The sequence below is a fragment of the Capsaspora owczarzaki genome, assembly GCF_000151315.2.
Source record: "Capsaspora owczarzaki ATCC 30864 unplaced genomic scaffold supercont2.3, whole genome shotgun sequence".
Classification (NCBI taxonomy): Eukaryota; class Filasterea; order Ministeriida; family Capsasporidae; genus Capsaspora; species Capsaspora owczarzaki.
In genome coordinates, this window is record NW_011887294.1 from 2,411,518 (window position 1) to 2,423,884 (window position 12,367).

Here is a 12,367-nt window from a genome sequence, read left to right on the forward strand (position 1 = left end):
CCCCCATTCTTTTTATTTTTTTTTTGATTTTTTTTCTTTTTTATTCCTCTTCCTTTGGATTGTGCATTAGCGGAACAACGAAAACCGACTGCGCCGCTCCACACCAACTCCCGCCCCCGCCCCCACACCCAAACAAAGAAGGCGAAAATGGCTCGCATGTGTCTGCCACGCGCGGCGGCGGTGCTTGTGCAGGTCGTCGCCGTCGCTTTGGCCTTGAGCACAATGCTCGCTGCTCCTTCTGTTTCTGCAGCGACGACGAGCGGCTGCGGCGCTGCGACCTCCGCGACCGTCTTCCGCGCGGTGACTGTGAACACTGTCAGCAATGAGTTCCAGAGCACGCCGTCCGTCTCCGGCAGCGAGCACGGTACGTCTCTTCCATCCCACCCGCATAACTCAATCAACCATACCGCTGCTCCCACTCTTCCTTCCATTCCAGCGTCCATTCCACACCTCGCCTCGCATCCCGCTTCTATATGCCTATGTGTGTATGTGTGTATGTGTGTGGCTGTGTGTGGATGTGTGTGGCTGTGCGTTGGTCGTTCGGTCCGTCAATCAAAAACTGTCAATGAAGAAGCAACTCTTTCGGATTTTTTTTTCTCTTTTTCTTTTTTTCTTTTGGTATTATTTTGGATTTTTGGATTTTTTAATTTTTTTAATTTTGGTTTTTGATTTGTTTCTGAGATGATTGTTATTTGTTCGGTTGTTTCATTCTTTCTGGATTTTCTGGATTTTTTCTTTCGTTTGGGGTCAGAAAACCCCCCCCCCAATGCAATTTCACTGCTTTGATAAAACGGGTGTTCGAAAGCACAACAAAACAAACAAACTCAGACAATCACTAAAACAATCACAATGAAACCAAAAGACTACAAAAAACAAAACAAAACGAAAGGCAGCTCTGCGCAGAGTTGCATCGAAATTGCGATAACAATACTGACTGACTGACTGTCTGTTTTGAATTTCTGACACAAACTTGAACTCCCGACCAAGTGCGCGGAAGCTTGAGCCAGATCACGCCGAGAACCCCGATTGTGGACTTTGGAAACGCATCGAGCGTGCGCTTCTCGCTTTTGCCAGCGAATGGTAGCCGGTTTATGGCCGAGCGCACGCTCAACATGGATTCGTTCCAGTTCATCATTGACGAAACGTACGTCGCCTACCGCAACAACTGCTTGCCCAACCCGTGCTTGAACGGCGGCCAGTGTGTCGAAGGCGTCAATCAATTCCGGTGCATCTGCCCGGCCACTGCCACCGGCACGACCTGCCAGCTGGTGTACTCGGCCGTGGTCAACGCGACCACCTGTCCGACGGCGCAGCAGTTCTTTACCAACACCAAGACCAAAGCCATCATTGTGGGCAATTTTTTCAACTACACCATGACCCCTGGCGTCGCCCCAACCGCTGCCGTCGTGCTGACGTTTGCCAGCTCGAACACCTCCGTTGCCACCGTGCAGCCAAGCACCTACACCATTCCCGTGGGATCGATCGTGCCAGTCAACATTTCCGTCTACGGCGTCGTGCCGGGCAGCATTAACATTTCAGTCACCATCTCGTCGCTCGATCCGTTGTGGAATAGCACGGCCGTGCCGAGAACCCAGCTGTCCGTCTTTGCCGTCAACACGACCATCCCAAACAACCTGGTGAACGGCACCAACACCACTTCGCCGACCGTGTACGTGTGCTGTGATCCACAGCTCAACCCTTGCCTCAATGGCGGCTCTTGCGTTGCCCGCGCCGACCGTCGCACCTACCAGTGCACCTGCCCACCGAGCTTCACGGGTCTGCACTGCGGAACGCCCGTTTGGCTCGTCCCAACCTACTACCCAAAGTACCAAGGCGCGGACAATGTTTCTGCGGACGTGTGTGTTTCCTTTGACGGCCTTGTCGGTCCGCCCCCCGAGTACAGGACAAACAACGTTGGCTTTTCACTGAACGGAATTTACATTCGCATGGCCATGTCGCTGAACTTTGTCAAGCGCGACACGTCCGAGCGCAAGGGTATTTCGTTCACCGCCATGCACATCACGCTCACTCCCCGCATCCCGCTGATGCGCAACATTACAAAGGCTGTTGTCACCACTGTGACGAATACGACCACCAACGAAACAACGACCATCACCACGAACGTGAATGTCCCTCTGCCACCCACCTACTATGAGCGCTGGATTGGAACGTCGTACTTTGATGGCAGCACCCCCAACCTGCGCGCCGACCAAATGACCCCGTTCCTCTACTTTTTACCCGACTCCATCACCTGGCAGTCGCAAGTGACGCGTGATAGCCCAAAGCCGGTCGCCTTGGGCCAGGCTTTTCCCGACCGACTGACCCAGTCTCTCACGCCGACAGGTCCCGGTCAAGAGGCGTACGTTTCTTCCATCTCACTGGAGCGCGGCCTCATTCAGCTGCCACGCTGGCGCGGTATTGACACGCCTCAGCTGTTCAACTATGCGCAAGCTGTGGCGCAGTGCGCTGCGTTGCCCTCCGCGTCGGAGGCCTATCCGTACCATGTCTGCTCTCAAGCCGAGCTGGCTGCCACGTCCGCGCGTCTCAACTTTTCGTCCTGTGATGCTGGTTGGCTCTCTGACACGACCACCGTGATGGTGTCGAACGGCGCTGGTGGCTTTGATGCCGTCGCGCGACGACTCGCCGGGTTTATCATGACGTACGTCGACCCAGCTTGCGGAAACGCCACCGGGTTCTTTGGCATGGACGCCACGACCAATCCTGCCGGCACTGGGTACTTTGAGGAGTCGACCACATACCGCTCCGTGTTTTGCTGTGCCGTCTCTCCCGTGGTCGATCTTGGCTACTACATTTCGACCTCGTATCGTCTGGTTGCGCCCCAAAACCACATGTTTGGTCTCACGTTCTATCCGCAGTACACGTCACTCTCGTTGGGGTTCACCACACGCTCGCGCAACACCACGCGATTGCGACGTCGTGACCCTTCGCTGGACGTGTGCATTGCCTTTGAAGACTTTTCGTCCACCCTTCTTCCGCGAGTCACTGCCGCGTCCGGTACGCTGGATTTGGACGCCAATGTGCTGCAAATTGACGCAGATTTGACCTTGGTCACATCCGTCAATTTCACGTCCATGAGTGTCACCGTTTCGGGCCGTTCGCCAGTGAATTACCCGCTCTTGTCATTCAGCCTGGATGCCGGCTCGTTGGTGTTCAAGTCGACTGGCGCACTGGCGCCGGCGCACCTCTGAGTGTCTTCCCCAAGCAGCAGCTCTGTCAGCGGTCGTGCAACTCGAGCTTTGCCGCTCCTTTGGTCGTTTCTTCCTTTTCCGGCACTTTTGACGATGGTTCCGCTGGTATCGAGTACTCGAACAATCTCGCCTGTGCCTGGCGTATCGCTCCGGTTGCTGCCGAGCGTCTCACGCTTCGATTCAACTATTTGTGGACCGAGTCCAACCTGGACGTCATTGAAGTGTACGACGCTAGCACCGACGGCTCGGACGTGGGGCGGCTGCGTGGCACGTTCAGTGGCCACCAGGATGTGTCGGCGTTGGCACCGATCGTTTCGGACGGACCGGAGCTGATTCTGCGATTTACGTCCAACCCGTCGCAAACCTACCCCGGTTTCTCTGTTGCGTTCGACGGCTGCAACAGCATCAGGCGCTGCACTGGTCATGGTACTTGCAATTCTGACGGAGGTTGCACCTGCGATTACGAGTACGCCGGCCCGGAGTGCCGCTCGTGCTACCTCGGCTACAAGCCCAGTGTTCCGGACCAATGCACCGATGGCTTGCTGCGTGCCGAGTGTCAGTGCATTCTGCCTCCCAAGGACAACGGCGTTCGCGTCAAGCTTCGCATTCGCCTCGACTACAGCGAGGTCTACTCGTTTGAGCCCGCCTTCATTGCGGATGTGGCCAACTCGCTGGATCTCGTCCCGTCGCGCATCTCGCGTGTTGTCGTCCTCTCCGTCGACAGCACTGGCTTTGCTCAGATCGAATTCTTCATTCTTCCTGGTCGTGGTCTGCGCCCGGCAGAGCGATCGACCGCGCTCACTGTGCAGTTGAACACTGAGTTTTCTGCACTCCGCACCTCGACCTGGGGCTCCAGAATCGACCCCACCTTTGCAGCTGTGTTGGCCACTCTGGAAATGACTCAGTGCAAGGACGGAGTGTACCGCGAGAAGTGCCCTGCGCCGCTCGTGCCCAAGCCCACAGAGGAAGACACGCTTTATTTGTATGCCCTTGCTGGCTTGATTACGGGTCTGATTGTTGGCGTTCTCGGCGTTGCATATGCCATCTGGCGGCTGCGCACTGCACAGTCGCGCCACATGCAGCGCGACGCAAAGCAGAGTTTGCAGCGCGAGCAAGATGCCCGCGAAGCCAGCGAGCAGCGCGAGCGGGAGCGTCAAGAAGCACTGGCCGAAGCAGAGCGCGCTTTTGCCGAATCGCAGAACGCCATGTCGGGCGCAGGTGTCGAGGATGTTTCGGTCAACCTCGGACCGAGTGCTCGCCCCAGCGCAGTCAGCACCACTGGCACCACGAGTGCCCAGTCGGCGTCATCGCGCGACAAGGGCGCAAGCTCGGGTCTAGGGCGTCTCTTTGGTGGCAAAAAGGCATCTGCCACTTCGTCGTCTGCGGCTCCAGCGTCGTCATCGTCGTCATCGTCCGCGGCTGCATCGACTTCCCGTCAGCCTGTCATTCCAACGGCGCTGTCCAATTCGCCCGGTGCAGACCGCCAATCGGCCGCAGCCTCAGCCAAGTACATCGAGGCCTATGAGCTCACGCCCATGTCGCCGCGCGAGAGTCTGCCCGAGTATGAACCGCGCGGCACGAGCGCTGATCCCATCATTAATCCGTTCCGAGTATCGACCGATTCCGGCGCGCCTGCAGCTCAAATGCAGCGCGGTGCTTACAAGAGCAAGGTCGTGTTTGATGCCGATTCCTCGTTGCTCATGTAAATCACCCCCCCCCATTTTGTGTGTTAAGAATGTCGTCTACCCTTGTGTGATTGCTTGTTATTTGCCTTTTCTGGTTGCTCTGAGTTTTGTTCGTTTGTTGCTTTTTGGGTTTTTTTTTGCTGCTCTGGGGCTTCTTTGACCCCTGCTTGTTGTTATATCTGTTAATTCCACCCTGTATTCTGAGTCGCTGTCTCTCTCTTTCTTCCCCTCTCGTCTTGTGTCTGAGAATTATCCAGTGCTTGTAATCTGCGCTGGTTGCCCCCCCCCCTCCCCCTCACTTTGTCACTTTCGTCTCTGAGTGCTCTTGTTCTGAGCATTGTTGTCGCTTACCAACACCACAACCTTTTGTTCCCACGGCACATCTCTATCATTCTCTATATCTATCATATCATCGTCGGTCAGTCCTTGAATGCCCTCGTCTCCGACACGCACTGCTTCAGCATCATCGCCGCGGACGCACGCGGTCTTTCTCGCGCTGGTCGCCGCTGTCGTTGCTCTGCTACTCCACAGCGCAACATTGACAGCAGCAGCAGCAGCGACGCGCGGTGGCTCGCATCCCGGCGTCGAGTCTGTCGGTCAGCTGCTGCAGCAATCTCCGACAGTGGCCGACGTCGAGGTCCAGCCGTGGAGCGCGGCCATCAACGCGTCTGCCAGTGGTCTTGTGGTCAGCCAGGTGTCCTTTGTCATCAAGTCCACCCAGCGCTCGTTCCAGGGCTTCCTCGGCACGGTCGTCAATCCGGCCTTCTTCAAGTACGCGCTGCCCAGTGTGGGTTGCGGCCATCGCGTCAACACGTCCGTCACCGCCAAGCAGAACAACTGTCTATTTGCGACAAACGGTAATGCGATGCGACTCGATTCGAGGTGTTGTGGATGATGAGCACTGTTCCGTGAAGATTTCGGATCTGCAGCTCACTTCGCATGCTTCAACATGGTTTTTTGATTCTTTCATTGCCGGTTTCACGGTCACAATGACTTTTTTGACTCATCTGATTCGATCCATGTGTGATGAAATGGGGTAGCCGGCTTCTTTGACGTCAATACGGGAGCTTGCATCGGAAACATTGTCATTGACGGCAAGACAGTCGAGGCGGCTGTGACCGCCCGTGTCAACTTTGGCCTGCAAGGCCAGCGCTCGTTCATTACTGGGTAAGCAGTGGACTGTGCATTGTGTTGCGTTGTTCAAGGGACTGCGATGGTGACGACCTCGAGGCCAAACTCTCATCGTGAAAACAACTGGTTTCAATCTGTTTGACAATCTCTGCACCTCGCTGGAACACCTAGCTACCTCGATCAATCTGACGTTCAGTCGGGCAAGTACAATCTGACCCAGCTGCTGACGGGTGCTGGATGGCTCGTGCGTGACGGCAAATCGTACCTCGACACCAGCCGCTACACTGAGTCGCTCGACAGCAATTTCGTGACCGAAAAGGCTCCTCGTACCAGCATTGGCACCTTTGCCAATGGCACCATGGCCATCTTTGTTGTCGACGGCGAGGAGGACATTGGCACGGGCGTGGACTTGTACGAGTTCACCGAAATTCTTCTCGACCTGGGTTTGACCAATGCCATCAACCTGGACGGCGGTGGCTCGAGCGCCGTCTTTTACAACAACACAATCATCGATCGCCCGACCTGCAACGACACGCCTGTGATTTGCGAGCGTGCCGTGACGAGCATCACCTGTGTCTTGCCTTGAAGTTGTCTGTCGAGTGTTTTTTTTTTTTTCGGTTGTTCCATCCAAGCCAATGTACTGTATAGTTGGATTTCAAAGTGCGACGCTTTGCAACGCGCGCGTTCTTGTTGTTGCACTCAGACATTCAGCAACCCTTGTCTACAAGCTGTTTCCGTTCAAAGATCCGATTGCCGCATAATGCTGTGTTGGCTTTGCATAATCTCTTGTTACACACGGAGTTTTCTCAATGCTCAATGCTCAATGCTCCATTGTAATGTATGATCAGTCTTCATACCAGTCCAGTTCAGATCTCACCATGGCAGACGAGCACGACGAGAACGAGGCCGGCGCTGCCGAGAACGCGCAGCCCGCACAGGCCGCGCACCACGACGCCGGCAAGGCTGACATGGACAAAGTGACTGACTTTGCCGAGGAGAAGGAGATGGCGCAGAGCACCGATCTCAACCAGACCATGAAGCTGCTGACTGAGCAGCACAAGCGGGACGTTGAAGAGCGCGCCGTCCGGTAACCAACCACAAACGCAGCGCAGCGCGCACTTGACCCCGCCAGACATCACAAGACGCACCAGCAAGACAAGGGTTGAAGTCGGACCATGGGTGCGGATGGGTGGTGGTGGTGGTCGGATGGTGGGAGTTGGGGAACGGGATGATTGAAATCCATGTGCCTGCGCAATGCATTGCCCACTCACTTCATGCATCACACATTGAGTCGCATTCTGCATGAGACTGCGTTGAGTGAATGAATGCATAAGCAAGCAAACAAACAAAACAACCCCCAAAACCAAAGGGTTGAGGTGGAACCCAACAAATTTCTCATTCTCAGTCAGTCTCAGTCGATCGGATTACTCATACTGGTTGGTGATGTGCGGTTGGTGCGTTTGGCAGGGATCGCGCGTTGGCTGCCGTGAGCGTCAAGGCAGAGGACGTCCAGCTCATTGTAAGTCTCGGAAAATCCAATCTGAGCGCAACAACTCGGAATTGTGCGTTTTGACTTTGGTTTGTGTTGTTTGGTGCAGGTTACTGAGCTCGAGGTCTCCACCCAAAAGGCCGAGCAAACGCTTCGAGAACAGAACGGCGATCTTGCAGCAGCGTTGGCCGTGCTGGCAAACTGAGTGTGACATTTAAAAAAACTCAGTTGGAGTTTGTTGTGTTCCAGCAAAATTTTTCTTTTATTTTCGTTCCAAGTATTGCGAACCGACGCAAAAAAACCTCCGAAGCGATGATGGCAATGCGATGCTTCAGTTAGACACTTGAGTTGGTTGGACGATGAACCAGGGTGACCACAAACCAGCCTTATTCGAGACCAAGGAGGTTGGTGCCCGTGCCGCCAGAGGCGCCCCATGCTTCAATGGCAAGCTCGTCTTTGTTGCCAGACATGATCCTGACAACGCTGTTGAAAAAAAGAAAAGGCGAGGGCATCAGAGATGGGCCACGTTAAGAGGCATTAGAGAGGACAAACGTTTCCAAACCCCAAACGCTCTCTTTCTCTCTCTCTGTCCAGAAATCCAGAAGTCCCGCAACACGTAAAAAAACGTACACGTGGCCCTTGTAGTTGACAGACACTTTCTTGCCGGGACGGAGCTTGAACAAGAACATGCCCCACTTCTTGTCGCGTCGCTGACCCAGAAGCTCAATGTCCTGCGAGCTGTGCGAAACGAGCGTAAACCAGCCCATGCTGGCCCAAGCGGACGGCGGGAGGATGAGGAAGTGCCTGTATCAATTGTTGTTTCATGAAAATCACAAGTCATGAATTTGAGCGGCGCCGAGAAAAAAAAACCCCCAACCAGAAATCATTCACTCACGCCTCAGGAGAAAACGAGTTCGTATTATCCTGCTGGTTGAGCTGCGCGCCAGAGATAATGCCTCCAACGCCGTCGGAGGCAGCGGAGCCGCTGAGGCTTCGACCGATGGTGCTCATTGATGCGCCAAGCGCGCCAAGGCCATAGGTGCGCTCACCAGTGCACTTTCCAGTCTGACCGTGGATGAGAATCTTGTGAGCGGTGCCTTCCACCTCAAAGTCACCTAGAGAGCGCGGGAATGAATGATGGTGTTGAGTGATCGTAGGCGAGCCAACGAAGAAGAAAAAGAAAAAGAACCCTTTGAAAGAAAACCAATCTGCGTCAAAAATAACAGAAAAGAAACGCTACCTTGGTACACTGGGAGGTAGACGAGGCGGTAATGAGGCTCGTGGACAAGCGCGGTAATGGCAATCTTGGTTTCGGCAGCACCTTGCGACGATTGAACCTCACGGCGGCACTGTTCGCTCGCCGACTCAATCATGTGGGTGCACGTGTCCGTCCAGAGTTGCTCGAAGGCCACGGGGCACTCGAGAGGAGTGCCGTCTGGTCCGGGCACCGTTTGGCCGGGGCCCACAATGATGCCGAGAGTGGCGGGATCGATGCTGAACGAGCCGAGGTTGCCCAACAGCTTGCGAATGCGCGGAGACTGTTCAATGGGACCGGGTAGGGGGGGGGGACAGGGTCAGGAAAAAGTGTCGGAAATGAAATAGCAGCAAATGAAACAATGGAAACTCGAAAACCAACCAATCACCATCAAAAAAACGACCCAACCAACAAAGCAACAACAAGAGACCGCCCGTGACTTACCGCGGCAGCGGGGACAGCCTCGTCGACAAACGACGTGAAGGTCGAGCCGGGTCCGACGAGACGCCAGACGGAGCGGTAGGTCTGCGAAACAGTCACTTTGTCATGGGACTGCGAGTAGCGGCCATGATGCGTGTGGGTCGTGGAGAAAGAGTCGCGATGCGTGACAGTCGTATCGGGCATCATTTCGATGCGGACTTGACCACTGCGAGCAGAGAGCAAGGACCAAAGAGTCGCGGGTTGTGAGAGAACAGTTCATTCCGTCGTTGGCATCAACAAAACAAGCCGTACGTGTATCGCGTCTCGATGCGAGCGGAAATCAGGTAGTAGGGAACGTAGCTCACTGTTGAGAGATGGGTTTCCAAGAGCAGCAGGAGTGGAAGGGGGAGGGTGGCGTGAATCACCACGAAAAATACACGAAAATACAGTAAAATACAGATACACGAAAAAATCGCCCAGCAATCACATCTCTGACAAAGCAGCCTACCCTGGAAAAGCGGGACATGCTTGCTCGAGTGGTAGGCCGAGGAGGTAAACCAGAGTCCGTCCTTCCACTTGCGGAAAATGGCACCTTGCTGCTCGGGACTGATGTTGAAAGGCACCGAGTACGTGTACGGCGCCAGTGCTACATGTGATTGGTGATGCAGTAGGGTTTCAAAGGCGAAAGCTTGGAATGAGCCCAGCGAAACAAAACACGTCTAGATCACAGCATTTCTCTGGAGCCAACAAAAGAAAACAAAAGAAAGAAAATCGACGTACCACTGGGTGCAGAAGTGAGGGCTTGCTGAGACGGCATCGCATACGATGGAGCGGCAGGGGTGGGCACCTCCAGAGGGCCGACGGCGTCCGCGTAGCTGGGAGGTGCGTCCGACAGAGCCGCGGCGGAGTTGGAGGACCGGGACGACGACGAGGAGAGCTGCTGCTGGATGGCACGCTTCTCGCCATCGAGAGCCAGCACGGGCTCCTGAACGGGCGCGTACTTTGCAGGAATGTCACCAAGAATGGTGATACTGTCGGTGCGCAAGACCTGCACGACTTCCTTCGGGCGAGCATACAGGGTGGAGAAGATCAGCACAGGCGGGGCAAATCCGGCGCACGAAGTGGCGGCAATGTTCCACAGGCACATGTTGGCTCTGTAAAACAACAAAAGCAAAGGTGGTGGTGGTGCTTTGAGTGTCGTGGATGGATGAGCAACATTGCCGGAAAATTGTGACTCACTTTGCGCCTGTGCAACGGTCGCACCAGAGGAAGCTGCCGTCACTCTCAAAGAGAATATCACCATCCGTCACACACGACTTGTGCACGCATCGGAAGGAGATGTTTGCGGGCGGAGCCTTTCGGTCGGTGGTGACGACCAGTCCGAGCGCCTGAGCGAGCAACAGCAAAACAGCAGCAACAACAACAGGATGAGTGAGAATTTCGATGCGCATCATGGCTTCTTTTTATGTTTCTTCTTGCTGTGTTTCGGCGAGTTCAAGTCAGACCTACCACATAATCTGGCGGAGGAATGGGTCGCCAAACATTCAGCGAGCCAAACTTGGCGCCTGTGCCCTTGTCGTTCCACAGCTAGTCCGGTTGGAATTGGGCAGAATCCACAAAGCAAGCATGCACGTCAACACAGCGGCACAGCGGCAAGGTGAGTGATTTTGAACAATGATCGATTCCCGATTCCTGACTCTGAGCAGCTTTGAGGAATGATTGGATTGTTTGACGTCATCGTCGCAGAACAGAAAGCCAAAAGGACTGCTTCTTTCCGCCGCTGGCCACTGCACGCAAGCAAGCAACAAGACATCAAGACATCACGACATCAAGAAGGCCATCGCGGGGGTTACCTCGACGAACTGGATGGCTGGGGCGAGGAGCGGGACGGCGTCGCCTTCAGACGCGTCTTCAGAGGCATTCAGCGTAAACACGCTCTTTCCCTGCAGAGACAACACAGAACAGAACAGGCCAAACGAAGTGAAGGACACCACCACAGCAGCAAGGTCAGTCAGTATATGTGCGTCGAGGCACTGGAGGCGGGAGCTGTTCTTTATTTGGTGAGTGAGGTGAACGTTTCAAGAAAGCTGAGCGTAATTTTACATTGCGGACGCCGACGACGCCGAGCGAGAAGGTGCCGGGTGCGCAGACGGGCTCAAACAGCTGCAGGTCGTGCGGCGACGCGCCCGTGCCCGCGTCCGACCAGACTTGCTTGAAATCGGGCGCAGGAGTGAGAATGAGTTTGCGCATTTTGTTTTTTTTTTGATGGAGAAGAAGACTGGATTCTGAGAAATCCATCAAAGAAAGAGAGGGGGGATGTTTGAGTTTGCAGAGCGAGTGCTTTTGACTATCTGAGGTTGATTCACACCGCAGTGCCATCGGATTCTGGTCGAACAAGTGAAGTGAGCGACAATGAATGAATGAAATTGAGATTTTTTCCAGTCGTTTTTGTTTTTGATTTTTAATTTTTTTTTTTTTGTTGGCTAGTTACTCATCGGTAACGAGTTGCTCCTAGTGTTTCCTTGTGTTGCTTGCTGAATTTGCGGTATCGAATTGCTCCTTTTGAAAGAGTGTTTTTTTTTTTTTTTTTTTTTTTTTTTTTTTTTTGGGCTGCCACCGCTTTTTTTTTTGTTTCTTTTTCTTTTCTTCTGCCTCGACTTACGGCGTCTCTCCGAGTGAAACCCCGCCACACACTCATTCACGTACGCTCAGATGTGTACGCACAACAGCTCAGCGTCGCAGGCCCAAAAGCCCGAAGCGTCGAGTTTTTGGGGAGAAGGGTTATGGGGAACTGGCTTTTTCTGGTCGTTTTTTGTGGCTGGGGTCCTGCCGTTTGTCCCCCCCCCTCCCTAACACTCGGCCTGAGCGTTCACAGCCAGGGTGACATGTTAGAGACGAAGCGACACCAGAGGCAGAAGGCGGGGCAGAGAACGGGACTGGGGAAAAACGACGCAAGACCAGAGTTGTGGAAAAGAACCCCACACGACGACCAACACAAATCACAAGAGAAGAAGAAAAAAAAAAGAAAAAAAAAAAAAAAGAAATTGACTCACAACGAACGGGACGTCAGACTTTGTATTTCAGAGCAGGAGCGAACAAAGTGCTGCAGGAGCGATTGAGGGGGCAGGGGAAGCGGGGGAAAGCAAGCGCAGAAACAGTGCAGTGAAACACTGCATGC

At 54.3% G+C, this 12,367-nt stretch overlaps 4 protein-coding genes across 4 annotated transcripts; 3 read left to right on the forward strand and 1 right to left on the reverse strand.

Annotated features, from left to right (window-relative positions):
* Positions 1–147: 147 nt before the first annotated feature.
* CAOG_02764 (hypothetical protein) lies at positions 148–4,915 on the forward strand (the record flags this gene model as incomplete). The annotated part of the gene is made up of 3 exons (XM_004349467.1): positions 148–364; positions 988–3,068; positions 3,149–4,915. The coding sequence occupies 3 exons, from the start codon at positions 148–150 to the stop codon at positions 4,913–4,915; spliced, it is 4,065 nt and encodes a 1,354-aa protein (XP_004349517.1).
* Positions 4,916–5,288: 373 nt separating this feature from the next.
* On the forward strand, positions 5,289–6,745 carry CAOG_02765 (hypothetical protein). The gene is made up of 3 exons (XM_004349468.2): positions 5,289–5,751; positions 5,935–6,061; positions 6,197–6,745. The coding sequence occupies exons 1-3, from the start codon at positions 5,325–5,327 to the stop codon at positions 6,609–6,611; spliced, it is 969 nt and encodes a 322-aa protein (XP_004349518.1). The 5' UTR covers positions 5,289–5,324; the 3' UTR covers positions 6,612–6,745.
* A 137-nt stretch (positions 6,746–6,882) lies between these two features.
* On the forward strand, positions 6,883–7,806 carry CAOG_02766 (hypothetical protein). The gene is made up of 3 exons (XM_004349469.2): positions 6,883–7,112; positions 7,493–7,544; positions 7,624–7,806. Exons 1-3 carry the CDS (start codon positions 6,904–6,906, stop codon positions 7,717–7,719), a joined length of 357 nt encoding a protein of 118 aa, XP_004349519.1. The 5' UTR covers positions 6,883–6,903; the 3' UTR covers positions 7,720–7,806.
* A 94-nt stretch (positions 7,807–7,900) lies between these two features.
* Positions 7,901–11,439, reverse strand: CAOG_02767 (hypothetical protein; the record flags this gene model as incomplete). The annotated part of the gene is made up of 12 exons (XM_004349470.1): positions 7,901–7,997; positions 8,145–8,318; positions 8,410–8,629; positions 8,755–9,052; positions 9,214–9,415; positions 9,502–9,553; positions 9,698–9,835; positions 9,970–10,343; positions 10,429–10,577; positions 10,699–10,776; positions 11,043–11,132; positions 11,293–11,439. The coding sequence occupies 12 exons, from the start codon at positions 11,437–11,439 to the stop codon at positions 7,901–7,903; spliced, it is 2,019 nt and encodes a 672-aa protein (XP_004349520.1).
* Between the last annotated feature and the right edge of the window lie 928 nt (positions 11,440–12,367).

Coding starts and splice junctions, on each gene's coding strand:
- CAOG_02766 (XM_004349469.2), top strand. CDS start 6,904: ATGGCAGACGAGCACGACGAGAACGAGGCCGGCGCTGCCGAGAACGCG. Junction 7,113..7,492: donor GTTGAAGAGCGCGCCGTCCG/GTAACCAACCAC, acceptor TGCGTTTGGCAG/GGATCGCGCGTTGGCTGCCG. Junction 7,545..7,623: donor CAGAGGACGTCCAGCTCATT/GTAAGTCTCGGA, acceptor TGTTTGGTGCAG/GTTACTGAGCTCGAGGTCTC.
- CAOG_02765 (XM_004349468.2), top strand. CDS start 5,325: ATGCCCTCGTCTCCGACACGCACTGCTTCAGCATCATCGCCGCGGACG. Junction 5,752..5,934: donor CTGTCTATTTGCGACAAACG/GTAATGCGATGC, acceptor GAAATGGGGTAG/CCGGCTTCTTTGACGTCAAT. Junction 6,062..6,196: donor CAGCGCTCGTTCATTACTGG/GTAAGCAGTGGA, acceptor TGGAACACCTAG/CTACCTCGATCAATCTGACG.